Genomic DNA, 23,708 nt, shown 5'->3' on the forward strand with positions numbered 1-23,708 from the left:
AAAACCAAGGGTTCATCATAAAGGCTATTAATATTATTTTTTTTTTTTTTTTTTTTTTTTTTAATAAGAGTAGGTTTTCAAGGACTAATTAGAAAGCAAATCAATTGCATCAAAGCAGCGTAAAGCTGACGCCTGCTGCCAGGCTGGTGGCTCAGCAGACGGGGCTCCCGGCTAAGGGCAGCCCGCGCCTGGGCTGGTAGGGTGTTGTCCTGGAAACCATGCGGATGCAGTCGATAACGGGGCAGACGCTGAGACACAGGGTGCAGCCTGTGCAGCTGTCAGTGACCGTGGGCAGGTGGGTTTGGGGATCAAACTGGATAGCCTGAGAACAGGAATAAACATTATTGAAGTCACTCACAGAAAAGGTCAACATTGCTCCCATTTTAGTGTCTGCATTTCCTATGCTACAGCACTTGGAGACATCTTGGTGTGATTCTGCACTGCAGCTATAGCAACTGTTCAACTGGCAGGGAACAAAACAACCTCCGCTCACGACACTTCAAAATTAGAAATACGGGCCAAATTATACCTCAGTGAAAGCTAGCAGGTCACGAGGGCTGGTTACAAAAGGAGGAGCTTGGCCCATGATTTGTAAACTTCAAGAAGGATATTTCTCCTTTGTGTGAAGGAAATACTTCATAAGACAGCAATTAGGCAGGGTTATTGGTGCAGAGGAGACACCAGACCGTGCCTGTGCGTCTCCAGCACAACACTGGCCACGATGCATGGTTTTGGCTTTTATTTTCAGCACAGCATACAGAGTCTAATTTAATAAATAGTAGAGAAAAACACAGCATGGTGTGCCTGGTATGATTATTTTTCCTTTGCAAATCTTTGAAAGGGATATCTGAGTTTTAGGCAGGCACAGCTTGCTTTAGTTCTCACGTTTCCATGCAGTGAATCCTCATTACCAATTAGTGTGATAAGTGTATTTGAATGTGAACTAACAATTGCAATCTAAATGAAATAAGCTCATGGTATAATGGAAATGACAATTAAAAGCAAAAAACAAAAGCATCACACAACTGCAAAAGCTTCAGTATCTAAGAAGCAAGCCTAGAAAAGTAAAAAGTAAAATAAAAAAACACTGACGAATTTTAGGAAGGAAAAACAGGCCTGAAAGCTGAACTCTCCCTTCTCTGCAAACAAGTGGTCCCTTAGCAAATCTTCCTGACCACCATCAGTGACTGGGGGAGCCCAGAGGAGACAGGAGGTACCAGGCAGTGCTGCAGGTTGGCTCCAAAGGCAGATTTTCAGCATTTGCGGTTTCATTACTAGAAGAGCACAGAAGTTGCTGTAGCAACCAGTAGGGGCATGAAGTAGGTACTAGCTGCCCTAAATCTACAACTTTTAGTTTAGCTTGAGCACAAAGCTTGGCTTGTCAGTACTTAAAGACTCCTTCCTCTCACCCTAACAATGGACATCTTGAAAGGGAGGGAGAAGACTTCCTCATCAAAGAGGGACAGGAAGTCAGGACTACAATGCTAACTTTAAATTAAGGAAAGCTTTTCTGTTGGAATCATGGAAGGTCATAGCTCTGTAGAGCCAAGTGGATGTTTTTGAAACAAAGTGTAAAGCAGGTGCAACTTTTAAGGACGGTCTGTGATTTCTTTGCAATTAAGCATTTCTTTGCAATTCTTTGCAATTAATTTCTTTTCAGTTTCCTTTGGTGCTGATTTTTTTTTTCCAGTTACAGAGAAGAAATTTTTACTAAATATGAACAGTCTTTTGCTCTTCAAGGGCAAGGGAGGATTGGAACTAGATGATCTTTAAGATCCCTCCCAAACCATTCTGTTATTCTATGATATCAGTGGAAAGAACATGTCTACCTCTGCCCTGACACACTTGTTTTCATTGCAGGAGTTGATTTTAAATGGAGAGACTCTGTGCTTTGACTGTATGTAGTTAAATTAATTTAGTTTTCTATAAGAACACGAGTCCTTGTGCTCTGCCCTTTTTACTGCAGACCAGTCTATCAGCTCCAATGAACATAGCAAGGAATGGCATATGGAAATGCTGATACATTTCCTGCAACTTATGTTACTGTACTGAGCATAAATCAGACAAATACTTTGCTGAAAACAGGAGGCGCAGATCAAAACCGTGCTATTTTCTGGACACAGTGATTTCTGCAACTTCAGCCTGCTGCTCTAAACCTTGGCAGCTATCCTGGAGAAAGGATTTGTAGCTCAACCAAGATCAAAACAAAACCCCACTTGCCTGAAACCTGAATTAGTTCAAGTTCAGTTATGCTGATGGAACAAGGACTAGGTTTCTTAAAAAGCATTTGGCAATAAGAACAGCTTTTGTCTTCCTGTGTCCCCTTGGTGGGAAAGGATACATTCCTCTCTTTCTCCCTTGTCTACTTGAAAACCATCACAGAACTACATTTACAGCTGTCTGACTTGGGTATTCTTCATTTTCTTCCTCTCAAAAAGAGTCCCACTTCCCACTTGCAGTTGGCGAAGGACTGTGAGAGTTACCTAGAGCAAGCCAGAGTGCTGCGGTACACTCTGCAGAGCCCCCCAGAAGAAGCCATGCTGGGCTGTGTTCTCATGGCCATGCAAACAGCTCAAGCCAGCCTTGTGTGGCATAGCCTGGATGTGTTTTACACATCTGTTTTTACCACCTGCTCATTAACAGAAGGTGGATTCCTTCTCAGCAGCAAAAAGATAACTCGTTGTGCCTTTCTGCTAATTACAGCTGTGCTCTTACCTGGTAGCCAGAATCATTACAGGTCATGTAACATTTGCCACAGTTGATACACATTTCCTCGTCAATCAGAGCCACAACTTGCTCTGTGTTGCAGAGCTCACCATATGCTCCAATGTACTGCAGTGCTTTTCCAATTACATCCTAGAGAGGAAAAAAAAAAAAAAAGTTAGCTACTCATTTAGAAGATACCTAAGTGGTTTCTGTTGTTGTGCAGGAACACTCTACTTTACAATGAAAGATTGGGCCATGTGTTGTGATGATGTTTAGGATTTTTCTTATAAATTTCCAAGTTTCTGACTTTCACAGCTCCTGTAAAATACAAAGAATGCACCATACAGGCACATTTTGAATGTAGGCAGCACTGGAAGTATATATTTGTATACAAACATGTTCTACAAATAGGTTACACATTAAGTACTTGATTTTTAATCTGATATTGCTTTTGCTATTATTGTGTGAAACTTCAAGGAACTAAATGGAACATAACCCATGAGTGACATGCTACAAACAATTAGATCATCCTTGGTGGTTTCTCATTAGCACAGTTTTAAGAACTCACAGCAAGAAAATAAAGGGCACGATCAAATAAACTGACAGAGAGAACAATGACTGCTTTTCTGTCTTTAGTAAGACATGCAAATGACATGATCATCAATTTATTGCAAATATTGTACAGAAGCTGTGGGTCTAATCTTGCAAGTCTTGATTCAATTCTGTTAACTTCTTAGGGAGAAATTTGTGGCATCAGCCTTACACATGTGCTGCAAAAGTAGGGGTGTATGACAGGACAGCGTATGGGTACATATCAGAAGGGGAATACATGCCCTCTAAAAGAAGTTGTTGAGAAGCTACCTGATGCAAACCATTTTCATTTTACATCAAGGGCAACTGCACAGTTCAGTGGCAGTTCAGCTTCACTGAGTCAATGGTAGAGATGGGACAAGTTGCAGGTCCTTTGGGCTACAGCTATCCCTCAGTTAAATTAGTTCAACTTGTGGAAGTGTAGCACAGGTGATAAACATGACTGCATTTTAAAAGATTCACTGTGTGACACTGTATTGGTTGCCTGGATATTCTGTGAGTTTACTAAGCACTCTTCTATAACAGTTCCCATGTTGCAAAACAAGCTCAATTTTATGTGCAAGTTTCTACATTGCGAAGATAAAGTCAGGCTCAGTAAATTAAGATTATGGGATGCACCAATACATTTTATTTTTGCTGTTAAGTATTAAAGAAATCACATTGAGTGATAGGAGAGCAGAACTGGCTTCATTCTACTGTAATGAATGAAGAAGTTGTCATGATTTTGGTTATAGAATTTGATTCAATTCAATTGAAAATGCTCAAGATCAGGCCAAATACAAGGAACAGGTAAGTCTGCCCAGAATTTTAAGCTTCAAAGCATTAACGTTTGGTCTTGCATTGCCAAAAAACATGACAATTTTTTTTTTTCTATTCTGTTTCTTAATATTTTTTTAAGAAGTAGTACTTACCTTATTCTTATCAGTCAAAACTTATTCTGAAATTATTAGCAACCATTTAAGGTGTGTAGTAGTATGCTGTATTTAACCTGTACAATTTGTAATTGCATATAATCCTCTATATATTTTGTTCAATTCTCATTGCAGTAACTGGATTACAGTAACTTAAATTTTCTCTGCATATCTTATTTTGGGCAGCCTGACTTTCAAACAAATGAATTATTCCAATGCCATCAGAGCAATAGGGTAATACGGCTTTATCAATGTCAGCTCTAAAGGAAAGCTTTGCTACATGAATGAAATAAAAAAATGCATCCAGACTTGTCTTCTTGAGTCTGCTGAGAGCTTGCAACAATGGCTCTACTTCCTGAATTAGTGACTTGTGTCCCACCTCAGTGAAGTTTTAACTTTGAGGACTACCTGGCCTTCAGCACTTAAATTACAATAGTATCTTTATGCAATTAGACAAGTATCTTTGTTTGGTTGATGCAATGGTAGCATCTATGAAGTTGCTCTTAATGACTGTTGAGGTAGGAAATTCAACCATATCCTAAGCGCAGGAAAAAGTGCAGGGAAATGTACTGTTTTCTTGTTCCAAAAAAAATCAATTCTTTTCTCTCTGCCAATCCCCTATGTTGCTAACATGTGAAATATTTTGGTTGCATTCCTTTGATGCTAAAAGCCTTGCAGTTCTTCTCAGCAACATGTAGAGGACATTAATGCTCTTCCAGCATAAAACAGCTATGGCACATTGGTAAAGGCAGCATGATGAGTGTGGACAGATGACTGTAAGTGAGCAAGTAATCACAGCTTAATAAGTTAGCACTCATCAGTAATGCTGTGCAAGCATGGTCCAAATTCACTGCAAATTTGAAGTAAAATCTGTTTGCTGAAACCACTGTAAAAGGTCAATTAACTACTATGAAAATGTTTCAGCTGATACTTTTTACTTTGGTATTGCGAAGGACTAGAACACACAGCCCTTTACGGTGCCTCCGGTGAGGAGCTACCGTAACTAACTCAATCAAATGTGATATCCTAGGAACTGCTCACACCCCTGTATTTTTATTTCTATGCCTTACTCAGAAAAGTTCATGGATTTCCTGGGAATTGCTCAGCACTTTTCAGGGTGCTACACTTCTCAGGTTTCTGCAGTCTTCTGTATTAGTTGAAAAATTGTAGCTGTAAACTTCAGCTCCAGGTTGTTTCTAGTCTTATCTCATCTTGTCTGTACCATATCCACTACAGGTTTCAGGATCTTTGCTTCATCCACTGCCCCCAGCAATCTAAGGGTGTAGAAGCCTCTCTGTTGCTTACAGAGCCTCCAAACATTCCACTGTATGCCACAAATGTGCATGTCATCTGCAAGTACCAGTCTGTGTACTGAAGAATTTGAAGAAATTATGTAAATAATATACAACATACAATGAAGTAGCTTTCCACTGTCTGCTCATGTTGTAGAAGTCTCAACTTGAGAAGATTCTTGATACTGAAAGGATTTTAATCTAACAAAAGCAGTGGCTTAAACAGCATAGGTAATTAACACTTTTCTGAGGGAGGTTCTGGATTCATATCTGTATTCTTTCAGTATTGTTTGGATGTTAACAAAACCCACAAAGCTTAAGCAGGTTGCAGAGATGGGCTACTCAGATGAACACGGGATGGATCTTGCTTATGAGAGAAGACCAAAACAGCCTAAAAAGATGTTTAGCCTGGGAAGATGAAGGCAGAGCAGGAATATGATGTCTCTTTATATATACATTAGGGAGGGAAAAAGGCTAAGTTAAATGATAATGTTGGCAGAAGAACACGATTATAAGCCAGCCATGAATAAATTTAAAGCTGGAAATTAGAAAAGGCTTGTTAAATGGGAAAGGAGTGAGTTGGTTAATGGCCTTACAGAGAAGCAGCTGGGGGACAGGAGGAAGAACAATCCAAGGTTTAGGATAACATTAGATAGCTCAGGAAATGGTTGCTTAGAAGAACATGAAAAAAATAGGTTTTCCCAGCAACAGACTTACAGAGGGAATAACAAAAACAATGCATGTGGCATGGTGGTTTCTGAATTTGAAACCAAGTCTCACTTCTCACAGCTCACAAAATATGCTTTTGGGGACTTAGAATCCCAAAGAGGGAGGATGATGGCATTTTAGAGACCTGAAAGTGATTTCAAAAGACTGTGTCATTGATTTACTGCTCATCTACATTCCTGGATCTTCTGTTTTTTAATCACTTCTTTCTCTCAAGCAAAAGCTGTATCTTTATTAATTTTCAAAGTTTCAAGGCTGTACTGAATAAAAAAGCAATGGTACTTAAAAGATGTTTTGCAGGTGCACTCTTTTACAGCATCTCAAGCTATCTCAGAGCTTCTTTCCATCAAATCATAAACATTTGGAACAAAATAAACAGCACAGCAAGAAATATTCAGCTTTCACTGTTTAAAGTGCAGTTTCACTCCAAAAAGCAACTGTCTAAAATAGCACTATGGGATTCCACACTTGCTGTATCTCAATGGCCTCCAGTTCAAATTTGCACTGTTTACAGTATAATAGGGGTTTTTTTTGCCAACTGCCAGACCTGCAAACAGAAGCCAGGTTCTGAAAGTCAAGCTGTGTTCTTTTTGGCTTATGCATTACCATCAGCAATAATATAAAAAAAAACAACCTTGAAGGTAAATTTTGTCCTAAGTTACACCTCTGCAATCTCAGGGAGCTAGAGTGCTCCTTTTGATGACTGCTGTGCTGTCCCCCTCTTCTAAACAAAACTGTACTGAATGAACTGGAAGAGGAATTTAGTCCTGTAGCTGGAACTGGCAGGGAATTCAGTTGCTATGGAATATATTACCTTTCTGTTTCTAATGAGTACAGAAAAAAAAACCCAATTCATTTTGTCACTAAGCAAGGCAGACGCAGGTTTGCGTATACACAACAAACAGTTTTGTTTGGTAGGATATTGTTCTTGTAATACTATTTTTATTACTATAGGTTCATTTTTAATGTTAATATATCAAACATTTTATGATTATCAGGTTTTAATTAGCAAACCCGTATTTGTAAATACAATTAATGTTTGAGGTATGGCTCCTTGTAGATCTGCTGAGTCCATCTTAATGCAGACATTGTGCTTAGGTCTGTCATTAGGTAATTAGAAACCCATGCACAGAGCATATACTGCATCTCATATAGTAAGTTCAAAGGAACACACAAGCTTGTCCTCTTATTGCACTTCTTAAATCACCATAAAACACTTCACATGTCACACCATGTTCAGGAGAAATGTTAACAGACTAGAAACTTAGTGCACTTGAAGCTGTCAGCAACAGCAGGTAAGGAAAACAGGGTAATCTTTAGGTTACCTGAAGTAGAGGCCTGCCTGTCATGTCCTGAGGCCAGTCCTAAGCCTCAGTTTTCATGTATTCAAGGAATCATTGATCATAATACAAATACTGAAGTTGTTTCACCACCAAGTAATATATAAAACTAATAAACCATCTATATAGCAAACTCGTTTGCTTGATCCGGTTGGTCTGTTATTACTTATGGAGTGTTTGGGCAGTTCTCAGGATTCAATAGATTGTGAAAGTAAAAAAGACTGTGCAGAAGTGCCCTCACTAGGAGAGCACTCCCATACATGATGGGAGACGATGCAACAGCTCCACATTTATGACAAAGATTACAATATGTTCTTTTCCAGGCAAACACAAGTTAAACTACTCATGTTGAATGACCCAGATACATGCCAGGAAGGATCCAAATGTTACACCATTATGCTGTGATCAATATACCTCACCTTTCTAGTGGATTTAATAGATTAAACACAGCACTGGGCTAAATGTGGCTTGTTGCCTCCCAGGGTGCTGGCTTCTGGCTGGGTGCTTACAGCATCAGGATTAGAAGACTTGCATATATGTATATGGCAAAGACTATGTAAATGTGTCTTCACACCAGGGTGAAAAATAGTTTAAACACAAGGAATTTAAGCTTGAGGATCTCTGTGAATATTTTTCCAACAGGTGGAAAACGTGTCATGCCCTAGTGAAACTGACAGATAGAGCTATGCCAGAGTATTTGAACTACCAAATGGGGTAATCTCTACAGCAAGACTTGTGGGGTAAAAAAGGAAGAAATAAAATAAGCAGACAAATGGTGACCGAATATTGTGGTATAGGCCCTGAAGGACAAAGAGATAAATTATTAGGAAAAAACCCACAGGAATGTATATGTAAAGGAATTAAAGTAATCGGATGCAACCTGAGGTAGGCAAATATATGTGTGGGAGCTGTGCAAAAAAGCAACTGAAAAGAAAAGATCCAGGACACACATTCACATACAGCAGAAATTCTGATACTACAGACAAGTGAGAAAAGAAACACTAATGAATATCAAAGTATGTAGCTTCAATTAATACTGAAAAATAGAGAAAATAAAGAGAAAAGCCATGGGAAAAGCCATCCAAAAATTAAATTAGATTTTGGATAGCCACAGAGGGTTTTTAAATCTATAAAAAGAGGCATTTTGGCAGCATGTGGAATTTAAACAAATGTTGGAATTTACATATCACCAACCCAGCAGCCAATGAGACAGATGAGGGAGTTCTGGGCAGGCATCAGGAGATTTGCAGCAACCCTCCAAAAATAAAACCAGCCAAAGCAAGGGTCATAGCTCTTTCAAGGACAGCTACCACAGGTCAATCAGCTTTTGGCCACACCTCTTCACTGCTCCAGAGAACTAGAGTTAGGCTGGGAATTGCTACCAGAGTTGACCATTGCCACCCCTTGACATCCTAGTTTGAATTAATAGAATTATCTCCTCTATCTAGAGGGTCAGCCAAAAAACCAACTGATTTGAGATGGTCTGGGATTTGGAATTCTACAAATGAATACTTCTCGGACATTAAAAAATAAATAACTCAAGTCACAGATCTCTGCATCTCTCCATGGAGGGTTCCTGATCAGGGAAGGGTGGTAAGTCATCGTTTTTCATTAAGATTCACTGAGCTTCCTTAATGAATATTCTGAATCTTCTTGGCAGATTTTCTCCACAATGTAACAATAGATGGATCTGCTAACTATAAACTTTATTTAAACCTTTATTTGTAGTGGTAAATTCTGTACTTCGAGCAAAATCCAGGTATTTTCCTATTTCTTAATGGGCATCTCTCATTGCTGTTTTTCTCATCCTGGTTAAAACATTCCCTTCAGAAAGATGGTCAGACTGACAGACTGTAAAGAATCAGCTTTGGTGGTTCCTACCTCCTTCTAATTGCTCCAGTATTTTTCAGTCTCATTTAAAGGAAGGTGTGAGGAAAAAGCTAAGCTGATTTCTCTGGCTAAGAAGCTCCTCACAGACATCACACAGAAGTATTCACTGTCTTTATAAACAAAAGGTTTTGCTTTGGGGAATTTATTTTCCTCTTCCTTGCAGTAGGCCTATCTCTTACTACTTAGTTGATTTATTTTGCTTTTGTACTTGGAGTTAGGCTTGATAAATTATTGACCTTAACTTTTTATTTATGTTTGTTGGGGTTTTTTTTCAAGTCTTTTTGTCTGTTTTTCCCTCTTGCTAAACTTTTTCCTTCATTCACTTTATTTGCTTTGGATGGTATCAGTTTTTTGGTTTTCTGCTGTTCTCAGAAGCAAGGTATCTCATTTAAAATTCAGTTATTGGCTGCTGCTTCTTCTATCTCTTTTTCCTTACATCAATACTCTCCCTGCAAATAAAACAGAACCATAAAACCTCTGAGGTCAAGTAGCCTTTGAAAATGCTCATCATGATAGGAAAAAAAAAATAAAAGAAAAAGAGTAGATTGCTATTCTTTGGAGCTTTTTGTATACATAAAGAAGGGAACCTCAGCACAAGAGGAGGGGAGTGATTTTCTATAGCATGACATAAGCCAAAGTAAGCAGCCCAAAACACAGAGAGGTCTACAGAAGAAGCAGAATGTTAAACAGGAAAATTATTCAAAATTTCTCCTCAGCTGGTTTTGCAGCTATACCAGTTATCTTGGAATACTGCATGTGTTGACAAGATGCAAAATTCCCTTGGGAATTATGTTGGGCCACTGCTCATATTGGATTTTATGTTTGGCCTTATTATTACAGGTCTGATTATACAGTGAAAGTTATCTGTCTGTAGATATCTGATATTCTCACATATATGAGGAAGACAGTCAACAACCTCAACAGATACAGTTTTCTCACTGCTTTATAAAAAGGCCTACATGAGAAGCCTAATTAAAAAAAATAATTTATTTTTTTTCCTGCTTCTTTTTCCTTTTCAGCCATGAAGTTTAAGGAAGATCAAAAGGAAACACCTAGAATAATTAGCTTCTGATGTTTCGTTTTAGTGACATTTCTTCATTACCTAAAGGGAAGGGAAAAGCTTCAATGTATGGATTATGCAGTAGGTGGGGTCACAGGTTTTATGTTCATCTTGACATTTACTCGTTGTAGACAGTGGATCAGCTACTTGGACAAACATTCTTCAGATTTAAAAGTTCAGTCTGAAAACCTGTGACACAACTTTCATATGTACTGAGCAACAACCTTTTCCATTGATCCTACATGAGCAATGGGAATATTTAACACATGGCAAGTAATCAAAAGGTACCATACAAAACAACTCATACTATAGAATTCAAATAGTCATAAATTGTTAACAATTCTACTATGTTCTTCAATGCATTACCAATGCCTTGTTCTATAATTACTATTCCATTGCCTGAATATCTTCATTTTGAAAAATCACATTAGGGAAATACCTATACATGTACATAACAAATAATTTCCAATAGATTTTGGTTAAAAGCTAGAAAGTCTGCATAAATAGTTGTCTTTGATGTCCTCTAACAAGCTTAAAAGCAGTAATAACCAACTCAAACTGCTAGAAATGACTGTGCATGTCAACTGCCTGATGGTTGATCCTTTGTTATGCATAAGAATGTATTTTTGTTACCTTGATTGCTGGAATGGGCTTTTTCGGAATGAAATGCCTTTTCTCAGGAAGCACAGCAGCCATGCTCTGTTCCTTCAGTTTAATCTTGTGCTCAGCTATTAACTTTTTGCGTTGTTCCAGGTAAGGCCCAAAACTGGGTAGTTTCTGAAACAAAAAACAGGAAACATGATTAAATTTAATGAGCAGGTGTGGCGAAAAAGGTTGAGTCGGATCCCAAGGGTGAGATCCTAAGTCCTTGCTGAGTGCTACTTGCTTCTTACTCAGGAAGCTGAAATTGAAATCAGTGAGACTGTAGCAGAGTGAGAAGTGAATAAAAATATGAACTTCAGAATCTGTCTTGAAAATATACACCGAATATTAAAATATTAATATACCACAGCAGAAAAATAGCTGAGTTGCAGGTCAGCATCCAACAGTCTTCTATTTCCCCATTGCATACTTGCTTATATATAAAAATGTATCATGTTAAATAATTCAAATGTGTAACTTTATTCCTCTAGTAAGTGGAAAGGTATCATAAAACTATTGGTTTACTTAGAAGGGTTCCACCACTGTTTAAGATTATATCTATGGATATCTGAACATATCAATATATTTTTTACAAGCTTACAAACATGTATTTTGCATTTGGATAACAAAATGCTGTTTTGACCTGACAAAGAAAGGCTAACAATCACCAAATGAACTAAAACACATTCTAGTCTTCTAATTTACCTTCATGTCCCACTTGCAGATTTTTCTGCAACAGTTAATTCTTGAACCCGATTAAGCAAACTCTAGAAGAAGATTTCACTGAATTGCACAAATTAAGTCTCACCCAAGAAAATGAGAGTGCTGATTCAGATTTCATAAAGCACCCAGGGTCCTGAGAGAAGCATTCCCTTTGCTTCCCTACCCACTGTAGTGTGCCACAACACAGATCTAGGTGAGTGGAAAATGGTAGAAAACATGGGATTTTTAGTTGATGCAAAGGACCATGCCCTGCCTCCCCTGAAAACAGTTTCTTATTCTGCAAAAATATTTTATCCACCTAACTAAAGCTGCTTCAGTACTGCAGAAACTAGCAGGTAGTAACAGGGGATACACAGTCTCAGCAGTTGCTACCATTAATTCCCGCTAATAATACAACCTCAAAGAGCATATTGAACAAGAGACGGGACTGCTGTTGTTATCAATTTTTTAAGAGGGAATTTCAATGTGAATTTTAAAACCAGTATTATTTAAAAATTTAGAAATTATTATTTTTTTAAATGAAGTAAATCCAGAAGAGGTTATCTTTCTCTTCTACTAATCCTTAGGAGAAAAATTCCTCAATGAGCTCTGTCAGTCATGATACCTAACCTTGGGACCTCAGGCTTCTTGTTATGACAAATGAAAGCTTTCTTAGCTGCTATGTTTCTGAACATACAGCCAGAGGTTAGCTCCTTGAAATGCTTCCCTGCTTCCAAGACTTGGTTTGTGGCCTCAATACATTTTTAACTTCAAGTCAGAACAAGATGTGCAGCTCCATGGTGCTCTCCAGAGGAGGTGCCCTCCTGCAGCCTGGGACTGAAGCTGTGCCCTGGGACAAAGCCTCAACTAGGCAAACACAAGAGCAGAAGTGTGGGAGATGGTGCAGACCTCATCTGTCCCAAATCCAGATGTACCCCAAGTTTGCCCACGGGCAAAGCACTCTTGTTTTGTTTGTTCAATCAAGACTTTGTTCCTGAATGTCATGTTTAAGGGCTTCCTTATAGACATAAACCAAATTTCCTTTCTGTGCAGTTGCCATCCATGATCTTGAAAAGAAATGTTCTAGGATGCCTTCAAATAAAGCTTTAAATATTACTGCAAGGTAATATTTCATTTTTTATATTTATACATTTATTGTGTTTATAATATTTAAATATTTACAGTAAGGTATTGGCCTTACACACCAAAGTCAATTCAGACAGCAAAACCAGAATTATTTTACACAGGAAAATGAGTTGAAGGAAGAATTTCAATCTAATCAAATTTCTAAAAAATAAATAAAGCACACTCTTCATGTGACTGTTAAAAAGCCTAAGACTTTTCACAAAGATCTAAAAAATACAAATTTAGATAAAAAGTGTTCTTGTATGTCTACTAGGCTGCATCAATTAGAAACACATTTTGGCTACAAATAAATAGTAGCTGTGTCACTGAGAAACTATTATTTCTCCATAACTTATGTGCTGATGCCAACAACTTTGGGCTTGAGAGGGCAGGAGATCTGATGACAAAGTGGTTTTGGACTCTTCCCTGTCTGGCCAGGAATTGAACTGCTGACTTTCAGAGTAGGTGGCAAAGCTAATTTTGCTGAGGTTTTAACTGAAGTAGTAGAGAGGGGAGACAGTTTTTCATGTCTTGACCGATTGAAGATCATCTTTGGGAAGAATAGCTAAATCTTTGCAGAACAAATCCTTTACTTTTGTGGTTTTTCTGAGTATATTGAAATTAAATAGGTGATATAAGGAAAAGTGGAAAAAGAGTTAATTTCTGTGTTACAAGCAAACAGCAAAGTACAAAGATTAATTAATTTAAAATTAATTAAAATTAATTAAATTAATTAAAAATATTTTTCTAAGTTTTTTGTTTTTTACATCTAACATACCTGCTAGCTGGAATGTGCAGCATATATTTTGAAAAGTGTGCAATGCCATTAGTACCATAATTCAGATGTTTTGTAATGACATGCATGCGTTTAAATTAAACTATATAAACTGTATCTTTAAAAAATAAAATTACGATTAATCTAGAAAACAAATATCCAACCTTAGTCTTTATGGTGCGTTGTTGTTTCTCCATCAAAAAATTGATTAAATGGAGTTTAAAATAATTCAGGAAATACCTAGGTCTTAGTCTAGGTAACACAGTGAGCTTCCCCTGACTTGTCTATGTGCCCATACAAATGGTCTGGTTATTTTTGTTTGGGGTCTAGTAGTTCACAAGCTGCCAAGCCAAATTGCATCAAACAACACTGAAAACTAGCAATCTTTTTTTAACAATAAATAATACATGAAAATGTAGCCTCAGGAGCTTAGAAAGGACTTACTGATGGTTCCCCTTATGAGTAATGCACAGCTATAGGGAATGCTGATGAGACTGCTTATTGTTCACATCTGTGATTTCAAACAATTTGGAGACAAAGGCTATAGGAAATGGCAAACAATATTTTAATGAAGGGAGGTGCTGGATAGAGCAAGAGTGGAAACATGTTGAAATAACTGCTGAAGGGATGGATATTTAAGATAGTTTAATATTAAATCACCTCTAATCATTGTAGGAGATATCTTTCTAACCACATGGGGGATTTAATAGCACAATTCCCAATGAAAGCAGAAGCACAGAATTTGGTGAGTTTAACTGTTTGCTTTTGAAATCTTTCTACAATATGCTGTGGGTTGTTGCTTGGTTTGTGTTTTTTTTTAATCTCCATATATTCCAATGTCACTAAACTCTCCATACACTGAAATCTTTGTCATATCAACATCTCCCTAGAAATAAAACCAATTAATATGAATATGTGGATCATATTAAGTGCTTAGAAGATTGCAACAAACACAGTAATTAGATAATTCTTGCTTACTTATATATCTGTCTCAGTGATGTCTGTAGCTGCATTATTTGTATCCATCTGTCTCTGTATAGACATAATTCAGTGTGTTTCTGTTGGGGGGAATAACATCAAGAATGGAGCAAAAATAAATATATTAAGTGGTATATATTTTTTTATAATCACATTATCACAGAACTGGAAACTTGAAATAGTGTGCTGGAGTATTTTACAAAAATAAGGGAAAAATCCAAATCCTCCCCTGTCCAAACTTCCAAAAGCTACCTTTTAACTGATGAACTGTATAAATCTCCAGTAACATTGTGATTTTTGTTTCAGCAGTTTCTCTAGGGATTCATCATTGATGAATTTGTTCTCAACAAAAAAGCTAAATCCTACTCATTTAAAGATAACAGTGTCTTCCACTAAAACTGTCTCTATCCAGATATAAAAAAGCATTACCCTGCCAATAGTGAACTGACAACATAATAAATCAACAATGAAACCTTAAGCCAGGAGAGCTTTTAGGTGAATAAGTCTGTTTTGATTATAATTTATTCATGGATCAATCAAAGGGTAATTGACCGTATTATGAACTAAAAAAGGTGCTTGTTTTGTAATGGTAAAAAGTAGAGAGAACCTTCCACTTCAGGTCACTGCAATTTTTATGGGCAAGTTGCCTAACTCTGGAACAGGCTGGTGAACAGGGGAGTGCAAGTTATGTCAGATGACCTGGGCTTTATTTCTAACTTTGAAACTAAACTCCTCCTTATTCTGGAAAGTCCACATATGTCTCCATGATGTAGCCATGGGTTGCTTATTTGGGAGCTGTTTCCTGCTAAAGGGCTGGATGCTGTCTACTCTTAGACCCAGATTTCAGCTGGCACAGCTAAGTGTCATCATAAACAAAAAAGAAGCAGGTCTTCTACAGTACTCCACTGGATCTGAAATACATTTTGCTGGTATAAGCTGATGAGATGGGGAGTCAAAGAGAACACTGGAAAATAGTAACTTTCATAAAATAATTTTCAGGGAGCAGGTAAAGGAAGAACTTACACAAATTATTCTAGGGATCACTGGGTCATGGAAATTTAGGGTGCCAGTATCATTTAGCTATGAGGCAATACATGGAAAAAATACTGCTTCCTTCATGTGTGAAGAGTTGCCCATGTTGAATGTAAGGTCATTATCCAATGTTTTTTATATTTGAGTGTTACCTCCATTCCAAGGTTTGAAAATATGTATGCATTCATTCTCTAAATTACTCTTGTGCACATTTAACATGTAAAAAATGTTAGGTGACACTGTGATGTCCCTCATGAATCTGGAAATGGGATTGATGCCAAATTGTCTTATTTTTTGCACTTTATATTTTTCAAATGTAGATGTTTCTGCTTGCACATAACAAAACTAGATGAGAACAAGAGTGAAAAATGTCTGACAAACTGAACTGTTAAAAGAGAGTTCAAATTGCTCTACTGAAATATTCTCTACTGGTTGCAGTAGAGATGCACCAAACAAAGGCTCACATACTCCCTAGGTATGCAAATGGATGGGTAGTTGTCACACCGAAACTTTACCAAGTAGAGGCAAACACTAGAACACATCGTGTTCTAAAAACGTGTTTTAGAAATCTGACAAGAGGTGGCTCTTCCTTCTCTGTGACTTGTTTTTCTGAATAGATCCTTCTCTGAAATTACCTTACCAACAACTTTTCCTCAAAGAAAGAAGGAGAAAAATATGAATTCTCTAAATGATTGGAAAGGACAAAGGTGGTCAACTACCTTCACAAAATCACAGAGTACTTGAGATTGGAAAGGATGTCTTGAGACCGCCCAGGTCAGCTCCCTTCTCAGAGCAGCGTCAGCTACAGCAGGTTTCACCAGTTTGTCTATGAGGATGCTATGCCAGACAGTGCTGAAAGGCTTGCTGAAGATAACACCTACAGCTCTCCTCTCATCTACTGAGCCATTCATCTCATTGTAGTAGGCTACTGAATTGGTCAAAGGTTTCTCATTGGCTTCAGCCAGCAGCTGGGCAGGTAAAAGCTAAGAGTGAAACAGCTTGGGAGGCTACACAGCCAAGCAACTACCTCAGATGCAGTTCAAGATATAAAGATTGCAGACAAGAACGAATAGCTGTGAAGAGGACAATAAGTGAAGTAGGACCCCTGAAAGTGGAAGCATGATACAGAAAGACAATCAGATAAGAGAAGCACTAACATTTAAGCAAGGCAGACAGCTGCCCTCACCCAGGAGCGACAAGAATTTAAATCAGGTTTGTATGGGTCATTTTATATGCCCTCAGCACAAAGGTTTTAGTAACATTTGACCCCCCTTTGTTCATGTGAAATGCTTCTATATTTGATAAATAGTTTTCAGGAGAAAGCAGTTTTAATTTTAATTTTTTTTTTCCCAGTTGCTTCTGAATCCTTCAAGTTTATTTTTTGTAAAGTCTAATGTGCTCAAAAAGGCTGCATATAGGAGAATACTCATTACATGCTGCCCATACATGCGGCCTTGACCATACTTTGCACTGCACAACAATTTCCATGCAGTCATCTGCCTCCACCCTCTTGCAACTTTAAAATGACAACAACAACAAGAGTACTAAAGTTTCCTGAAGTGCTATCTGCTTTCCTCCTTGTTCTCAGGGAATACAATGAAACATGACTGCAACATTTCCAGAGGGGAAGAAAACAAAAAGTCTCAGTACCAAGAACAGCAAGAGTAATAAAAACAAAATCTTGTTGCAAGGTCAAGGTAGCTTGTGCACTTTCCGCGGCAAGAAAAACAAACAAACAAAAAAAACCCAAAACCAACCCAGCAATAAAGCCAAAAGCTGAATTCTGTTCCTCTGAAGGTGGCAAGTAACACATATTCTTAGATATATGGAGAAAAGATTTTGCAGAAGCTTTCCCCACTAACTGGGTAAACTGTAACTAACAAAACCTAAGAGAAAAGTGAAGCTACTAATTCTTATTCTTTTAGATCTCCTTATTTTTTCAGACATTCAAAGCTAAATTCTCTTAAATAGCTGCTCTTCTCTGTGTCAGTCTGGCAATACTAACGTATGGGCCCTTTCCATACAGTGCCTGGTAAGGGCCCATGGCATGAAGGAGTCATCCAGATGGCAGTAGGGTTCATATCAAGCCCTCCAACAGGCAATCCTGCGAGAGCCTTCCCTGTGGCATGTGGGGAGGCAACATGCCATGGAAAGGATGGGATACTTAACTCTATCAGTTTCCATCTGACAGTGAGTTTCTTGGGCCAACACCAGTAGTTACAGCGCCCAGGGGCACTGTAGTTATATTAGCAAGCAGCCACAGAGAATCTGCCCCTTGTAATAAAGGGTTCACACATTCTCACAGCTCTGTTTCTTAGGGCTGAGACATTAGTGGCATCACTTCCTTTAATGATGTGGAAATGCCCTCAAAATAAAGAACAGAACACAATAATTCTTCAGGAAAAAAAAACAAAACAAAAAAACAAAACAAAAAAACCCCTCTGCCTTTCACTTCTTTTTTTTTTTCCTTGGAATTTTTACTTGCATCATAGCCAGTGCTGTGCCAATGATCTGCAATTACTGCACACGGTCTCGTTCCTGGAGCCTCTGCTCCCCACACTGCACGTGGCTGTGCCACTGCGTGTCGCTCCTGCCGCTGCCTGCCCTTTGGGCAGCCGTTATCCAGAGCGGTGTGCTCACCCCAGCCCCCTGGAATTCTGAGACTAAATGGAACATTAATGTGTATTCTAGGAAAACATATTGCTGTGACCTTGCCATGACGTATATAGTCCCATGCTTGAGCATGCAGATAAAAACATTATTTAAAATAACAATTATTTTTTCTTTCATCATTTTCCTAACCCTGCTGAAATTTTCTCTACTAGCTCAAAATCAGGAACAAATTATTCTTCATGTTCTACCTCAAATGTTTGGTTTCTTAGCATCTTACACATACCAAGTGAAGGCAAAGATTTTAAGATAACAGGCTTACTATAGTGCAGGAAAAATTTACATTCTATAAATGTACTAAAGTAATTAAATATTCATCAATAAAACAAAAAGGAGTTAATATTTGAATCAAGCTTACACATTTACAATCAAAAGCCAGGATGACATAGATGATAAAGAAAATGTTACCTTCTGGGGTGAAGAGAAGAAGATACTGATACAGACTACTGTGCTACTTCATGAACATCTGGCAGTCTGTCACTTAATAGACAACAACATCTTCTCTAAACAGAAGAGACTTGAATTCATCAGGGATTCCTGTAGTACAGTATGTGCTCAACTTAAGTACCTGCTTTCTGTGATTTCCATAGATTACCATATTCATGACACTGTGGAGTGAAAGCATTCTTCTCACTCTCTAACCAGAACATGCAAAAGAAATTAAAACATTGGCAGGCACTTTGTCTCCAGTTTGTTGGACACGTGAGGAAAGGACTTTCCACCCATTTATGCAGATGAAATTCTGTTAGCTAAGCAGCAGTGTAACAAAGATGTCAGCAGAATGGCTATTAACAAATAGCTGACAGGCAAGCAAATATAACTATTCAAAATGCATTTACAAAATGTGGATCAGTATCAGTTGAGCCTTAGCACTGGAAAAAGAATTTGAGCAGACAAGATTTAGTACTTTTACTGGTACAGAACTAAAAATACTTCAATCCAGTATTCACAATTCCATTTGCATCTATATACTGTAGTTTATATATTTCCATGCGTTCAGCTTATATGCTTCCCATATCAATGTTGCAGATTACCTGAATATATGAGAAAAGACCATTGCTAGATACTTTGACCCACCTCCTCCTCCAAGCCATTCAGAACAACCCTAAAACAATCTGTTTCTTTGGATTTAACCATCCTCTTCTGGGGGTACGTGTACTGAGATTGAACTCTAGCAGCATCTAGTGAGTGTCTGTTTTCTAGGTCCTTTCAAAGAAGTTCCAGAGGTGCTGGCTAGACTCTTAAGAGAGAAAACTGAATCTTTTCTTACTAGTATGAGGAAGAATGAATGTCCTGCTAAATGAGCTGGGTCAGGTACCAGGAGTAGCCTAGCCCTGTTTTTGGAACTATGAAGCCCCATGAAGCTGCATTTAAACGGCCTACATGATCCAAGTGAAACAGTTCAAAAGCTCCTTGAGCAATGTGACACTACCACAGAGACCAAGGGCAGCTACACCCTGTCAGCAGGACTAGGCAGAGGGTGCCATCATCAACCACCTCTTCCAGCCCCTGAAAGAAACACAGATTTTGAAAGCCACTTAAATGCAAACCGCTGCTAATAATTCCTAAGCAAACCTTCTTCCACTTTGGATTCATTATAATCCATCTTTTATGGCAGATGAACGAAAGTACTTATCCTCCTTCTGCATAGACTACAATGCCTTCCCTCACTCATCCCTCACATATAGTAATCCTTCCATCTCTACTTCACACAATCCTAATTTAAATGTAAAATATTCAGTGCAGACAAATGAGCTCTAGTCAACTGTTGCAGTTATGACCAAGGAGCCTATGATTGCCTTTTAGAGTCTTCAAACTCAATAATACAATGATTTTTATTATCAACTCAATAATCTAAACTCATTAATTTCTTGCTAAGAGTCATAATACAAATAGCTCTGGCATTAATAGTAAGAGCCATCCCTCGATATCCATCCCTCGATAGTAAAAAATCAAACTCCAGTTGGTGAGAGGTAGGATGAGAAAATGCTGAATGCTCTCCTGTAGTAGAGTTTGGGTATTCTGGTTTGATTAAGGCCTTCCAACACTTTTTAAAATGTGACAAATGAACACATAATATATTATGAAAATATAGCCAGATGGAGAAATTAGAATGGTCCACTGAAATAAAGTAATGATGAAGAATTTTGATAACTCGAAGATGCTCAAAGGGTTGGAGCACCTCTCCTATGAAGACAGGCTGAGAAAGTTGGGGTTGTTCAGCCTGAATAAGAGAAGGCTCCAGGGGGACCTTATAGTGGCCTTCCAGTACGTGAAGGTACTACAGGAAAACTGGGGAGGGACTTTTTATAAGGTCATGTAGTGAGAGGACAAGGGGTAATGGCTTTAAACTGGAAAAAAGTAGATTTAGGTTAGATGTTAGGAAGTAGTTCTTCACCATGAGGGTGGCTAGACACTGGAACATGGAAGTTGTGGATGCCCCAAGCATGGAAATGTTCAAAGCCAAATGGAATGGGGCTTGGAGCAATCTGTTATAGTGAGAGGTGTTCCTGACCATGTAGGGGGTTTGGAACTAGATGACCCTTAAGGTCTCTTCCAACTCAAACCATTCTATGAAGTTATTAAAACTTTTAAACAGATCTGAAAAGAAATAAATAATTGCTAAAACTAATATTTTCTCAAACTTATCTTATGAATAAAATATCAATAATGCATTAAAAAAGTAATACCTTCACTAAACTGATATAAATGCTTCCTAAATCACCATCAGGCACTGAGATGTCAATGCGTAGGTAACAAAGTAATAGATGCTCTATAAAAGCCTAATGTAGACAAACAGAAAAGTGCTCATTAGAATCAACCTTCCAAGTCACCCACAGTGCCCTTCTTGCATACTCATCTGTCTTTATAACAGCTAAAGTATAATATCAAAAGCATCATTATATTCTGAACATGACATTACAATGGTCAAACATTCTAAAATGCTAATTTGATTAATTTTCACTCAACTCATTCAGAGGAAGAATTCAGTTTTTAAAAATCTAATGTGCAAATCATTAGACATATAGATCACAGGCATACATCACTGTATTTTCTAAAACAACCTTGTTTTAAATTACTATAATAGGTTTAAAATGAGTTCTGATCATCTTGTTACCACAAGACTTCACTGATTTGTATCCACAGTTAGGATTGCAGGTATATACATTCAGCTTGCCCTCTGCTACTGAATGTAACCACAATCACATACTGTTTCAACAGGCCATCCACTTTTCTACTGGTTCTGTGCTCCTTACAGATAGACAAAGGAAAAAAAAAATAAACCTTTCCTTTACATATCTCTTTGTACTGGGTACTCCTTGGACTGTTTTGCAGGTAAAAAAGATTGACACAGCACAACAAACTCTATAACTTACGCTTGCAAAGAAATTCCCTTCCTGATGCCACAAGCTTTTATGCTTGACTGACCTTTACACATGCAAGTAGTTACACAGACCGAGGCTACGCCTCCATGGCAGCCACAAAGGGAGTCTGGACCATGCCTCACTGGCTGACCACAACCAACCCACTCTCTTCTTGGACATGCACACATAGTTCTATCTGACTTCATCACAGAGTTACAAGTGCCCAATGAAAGATAAAATGGAGAATACAGTGTACTCCTTTTCTGCATTGTTTGAAAAAACTGTCATGTCTTCAGCTGTTCTACACCCAGATAGTTCCAGGTAACATACCTCTTCATGGAAGAGTGATCATGCAAGCCCTACAGAGCTTTTCTACTCAAAACCCTGCTGTGTTTAAAAATCTCATCCTTATTTAAATTGAAAAACACAATTATTTTTATTTCTTGACAATAATTCATCTTGTTAAAGTTATGCCAGATATTTATAGCAATTTAATCTACAGCTAAAAAAAAAATACATCTATAGCCATTTTGACCATAAGGGAGAAAGGGAAACAAAATTTTCTACTTAGTGCAGGTTTTCTACATTAATGCTGTCTACAACAGCACTGCTCCTATAAAGGTCACAGATGACATAATTTATATTATTATGGATAATCCATGTCATCTGTCTGCCTGACTTTTTTTCCCTCCATATTTTATAGAGGAGCAGTGTATTCTGATGCATAAAGCTCCTAGGAGAGCAGTCTGAGCAGCTTACCAAGGCAGGAGCAGTCACCATACAGGAGAGTTCTGCTGCTTCTCCTCAGCAAGTCTGGGATAATTTCCTGCCTCCAGAGAAGATGTAGCGAGTGGTCCTGCATGAGCAGCAAGTCTCTTCCCAAATATCCACTCTTCCTGTGTGCAGATCACTTTGATGAGCCATGACACCATAGCAGGACAAACTGCTTCCCATCAGGTGTGCTCCTGGAGCCTGCCAAGTGTGTAGGGAGATGAGGCAGGGTAGGAAAATGAAGCTTAGCTACATGGGCTTCATGGATAACCATGGCACAAAGACAGCTCACTGTTGTGAAGTACTTAAGCAGCACTTTATTTTGCTGGAGATACAGCAGGGTTGCCCTCCTGTGCCCCATATCTGCTGATAATGCTGGCTGTGGAGTTGGAGCATTTGCTGACCAGGCAGGGGGAAGGAGAAGGGGCAAGGATGTGACAGGAAGTAGTTGAGTGAGGAATGGTGGGACTCTGCCAAGCAGCTGCCAGGCATCCTCTCAAATTCTCCACTCCTCCTATGCCATCCCAGGATGCTGCCTGCACTGACAGTAATTTGACTGATGGAGCATCTCATGCCCCTAAACCATTGTACATCACAGAATCTTCAGGGTTGGAAGGGACCTTGAAAGATCATTCAGTCCAACCCCCCTGCCAGAACAGGATCTCCTACAGCACATCACACAGGAATGTGTCCAGGTGGGTTTTGAATGTCTCCAGCGAAGGAGACTCCACAACCTCTCTGGGCAGCGTGTTCCAGTGCACTGATTTCTTTCCAATCTCAATCTCTTTCCAGATGTTGAGCAATGCACATCACTACAAGTTTAGCAGCATTCCCCTGTGGTTACGGAGGGGGGTGTTTGGGCTATTTCTGGCTGTATAAAATGCTTTCTCGGTGGTTGTTTTATACTGCATAGCTTCCTGCCCTTAAAACACAAGGAATGAAGTCTTCACTTGCACACATTACTCCAGTATGTCTCAGGTGAGCTGCTCCTACACTCTGCGGATGGATGAAGCAGCCTTTTTGGAGGTGGTGTGTTCTACATATACCTCACACAAAGAGTAGTACCTCCCCCATCTTTCCTTGTGCCAAATAATGGCCTTGGCATTCATTTGCTGCACTGTGGGATATTTTG

General features: G+C 38.5%; 1 protein-coding gene across 1 annotated transcript in view; it reads right to left on the bottom strand.

Annotated features, from left to right (window-relative positions):
* Nucleotides 1–137: 137 nt before the first annotated feature.
* Nucleotides 138–23,708, bottom strand: part of DPYD (dihydropyrimidine dehydrogenase) — a 308,687-nt gene continuing 285,116 nt past the window's right edge. The window contains exons 21-23 of the mRNA XM_010006772.1: nt 11,150–11,293; nt 2,716–2,856; nt 138–322 (exon numbers count right to left, since the gene is read on the bottom strand). Coding sequence (XP_010005074.1) covers nt 152–322; nt 2,716–2,856; nt 11,150–11,293 — 456 coding nt within the window. The 3' untranslated portion in view covers nt 138–151. The remainder of the gene's footprint in view (nt 323–2,715; nt 2,857–11,149; nt 11,294–23,708) is intronic.

The sequence above is a fragment of the Chaetura pelagica genome, unplaced genomic scaffold (assembly GCF_000747805.2).
Source record: "Chaetura pelagica isolate M959 unplaced genomic scaffold, ChaPel_1.0 scaffold69, whole genome shotgun sequence".
Taxonomy (NCBI): domain Eukaryota; kingdom Metazoa; phylum Chordata; class Aves; order Apodiformes; family Apodidae; genus Chaetura; species Chaetura pelagica.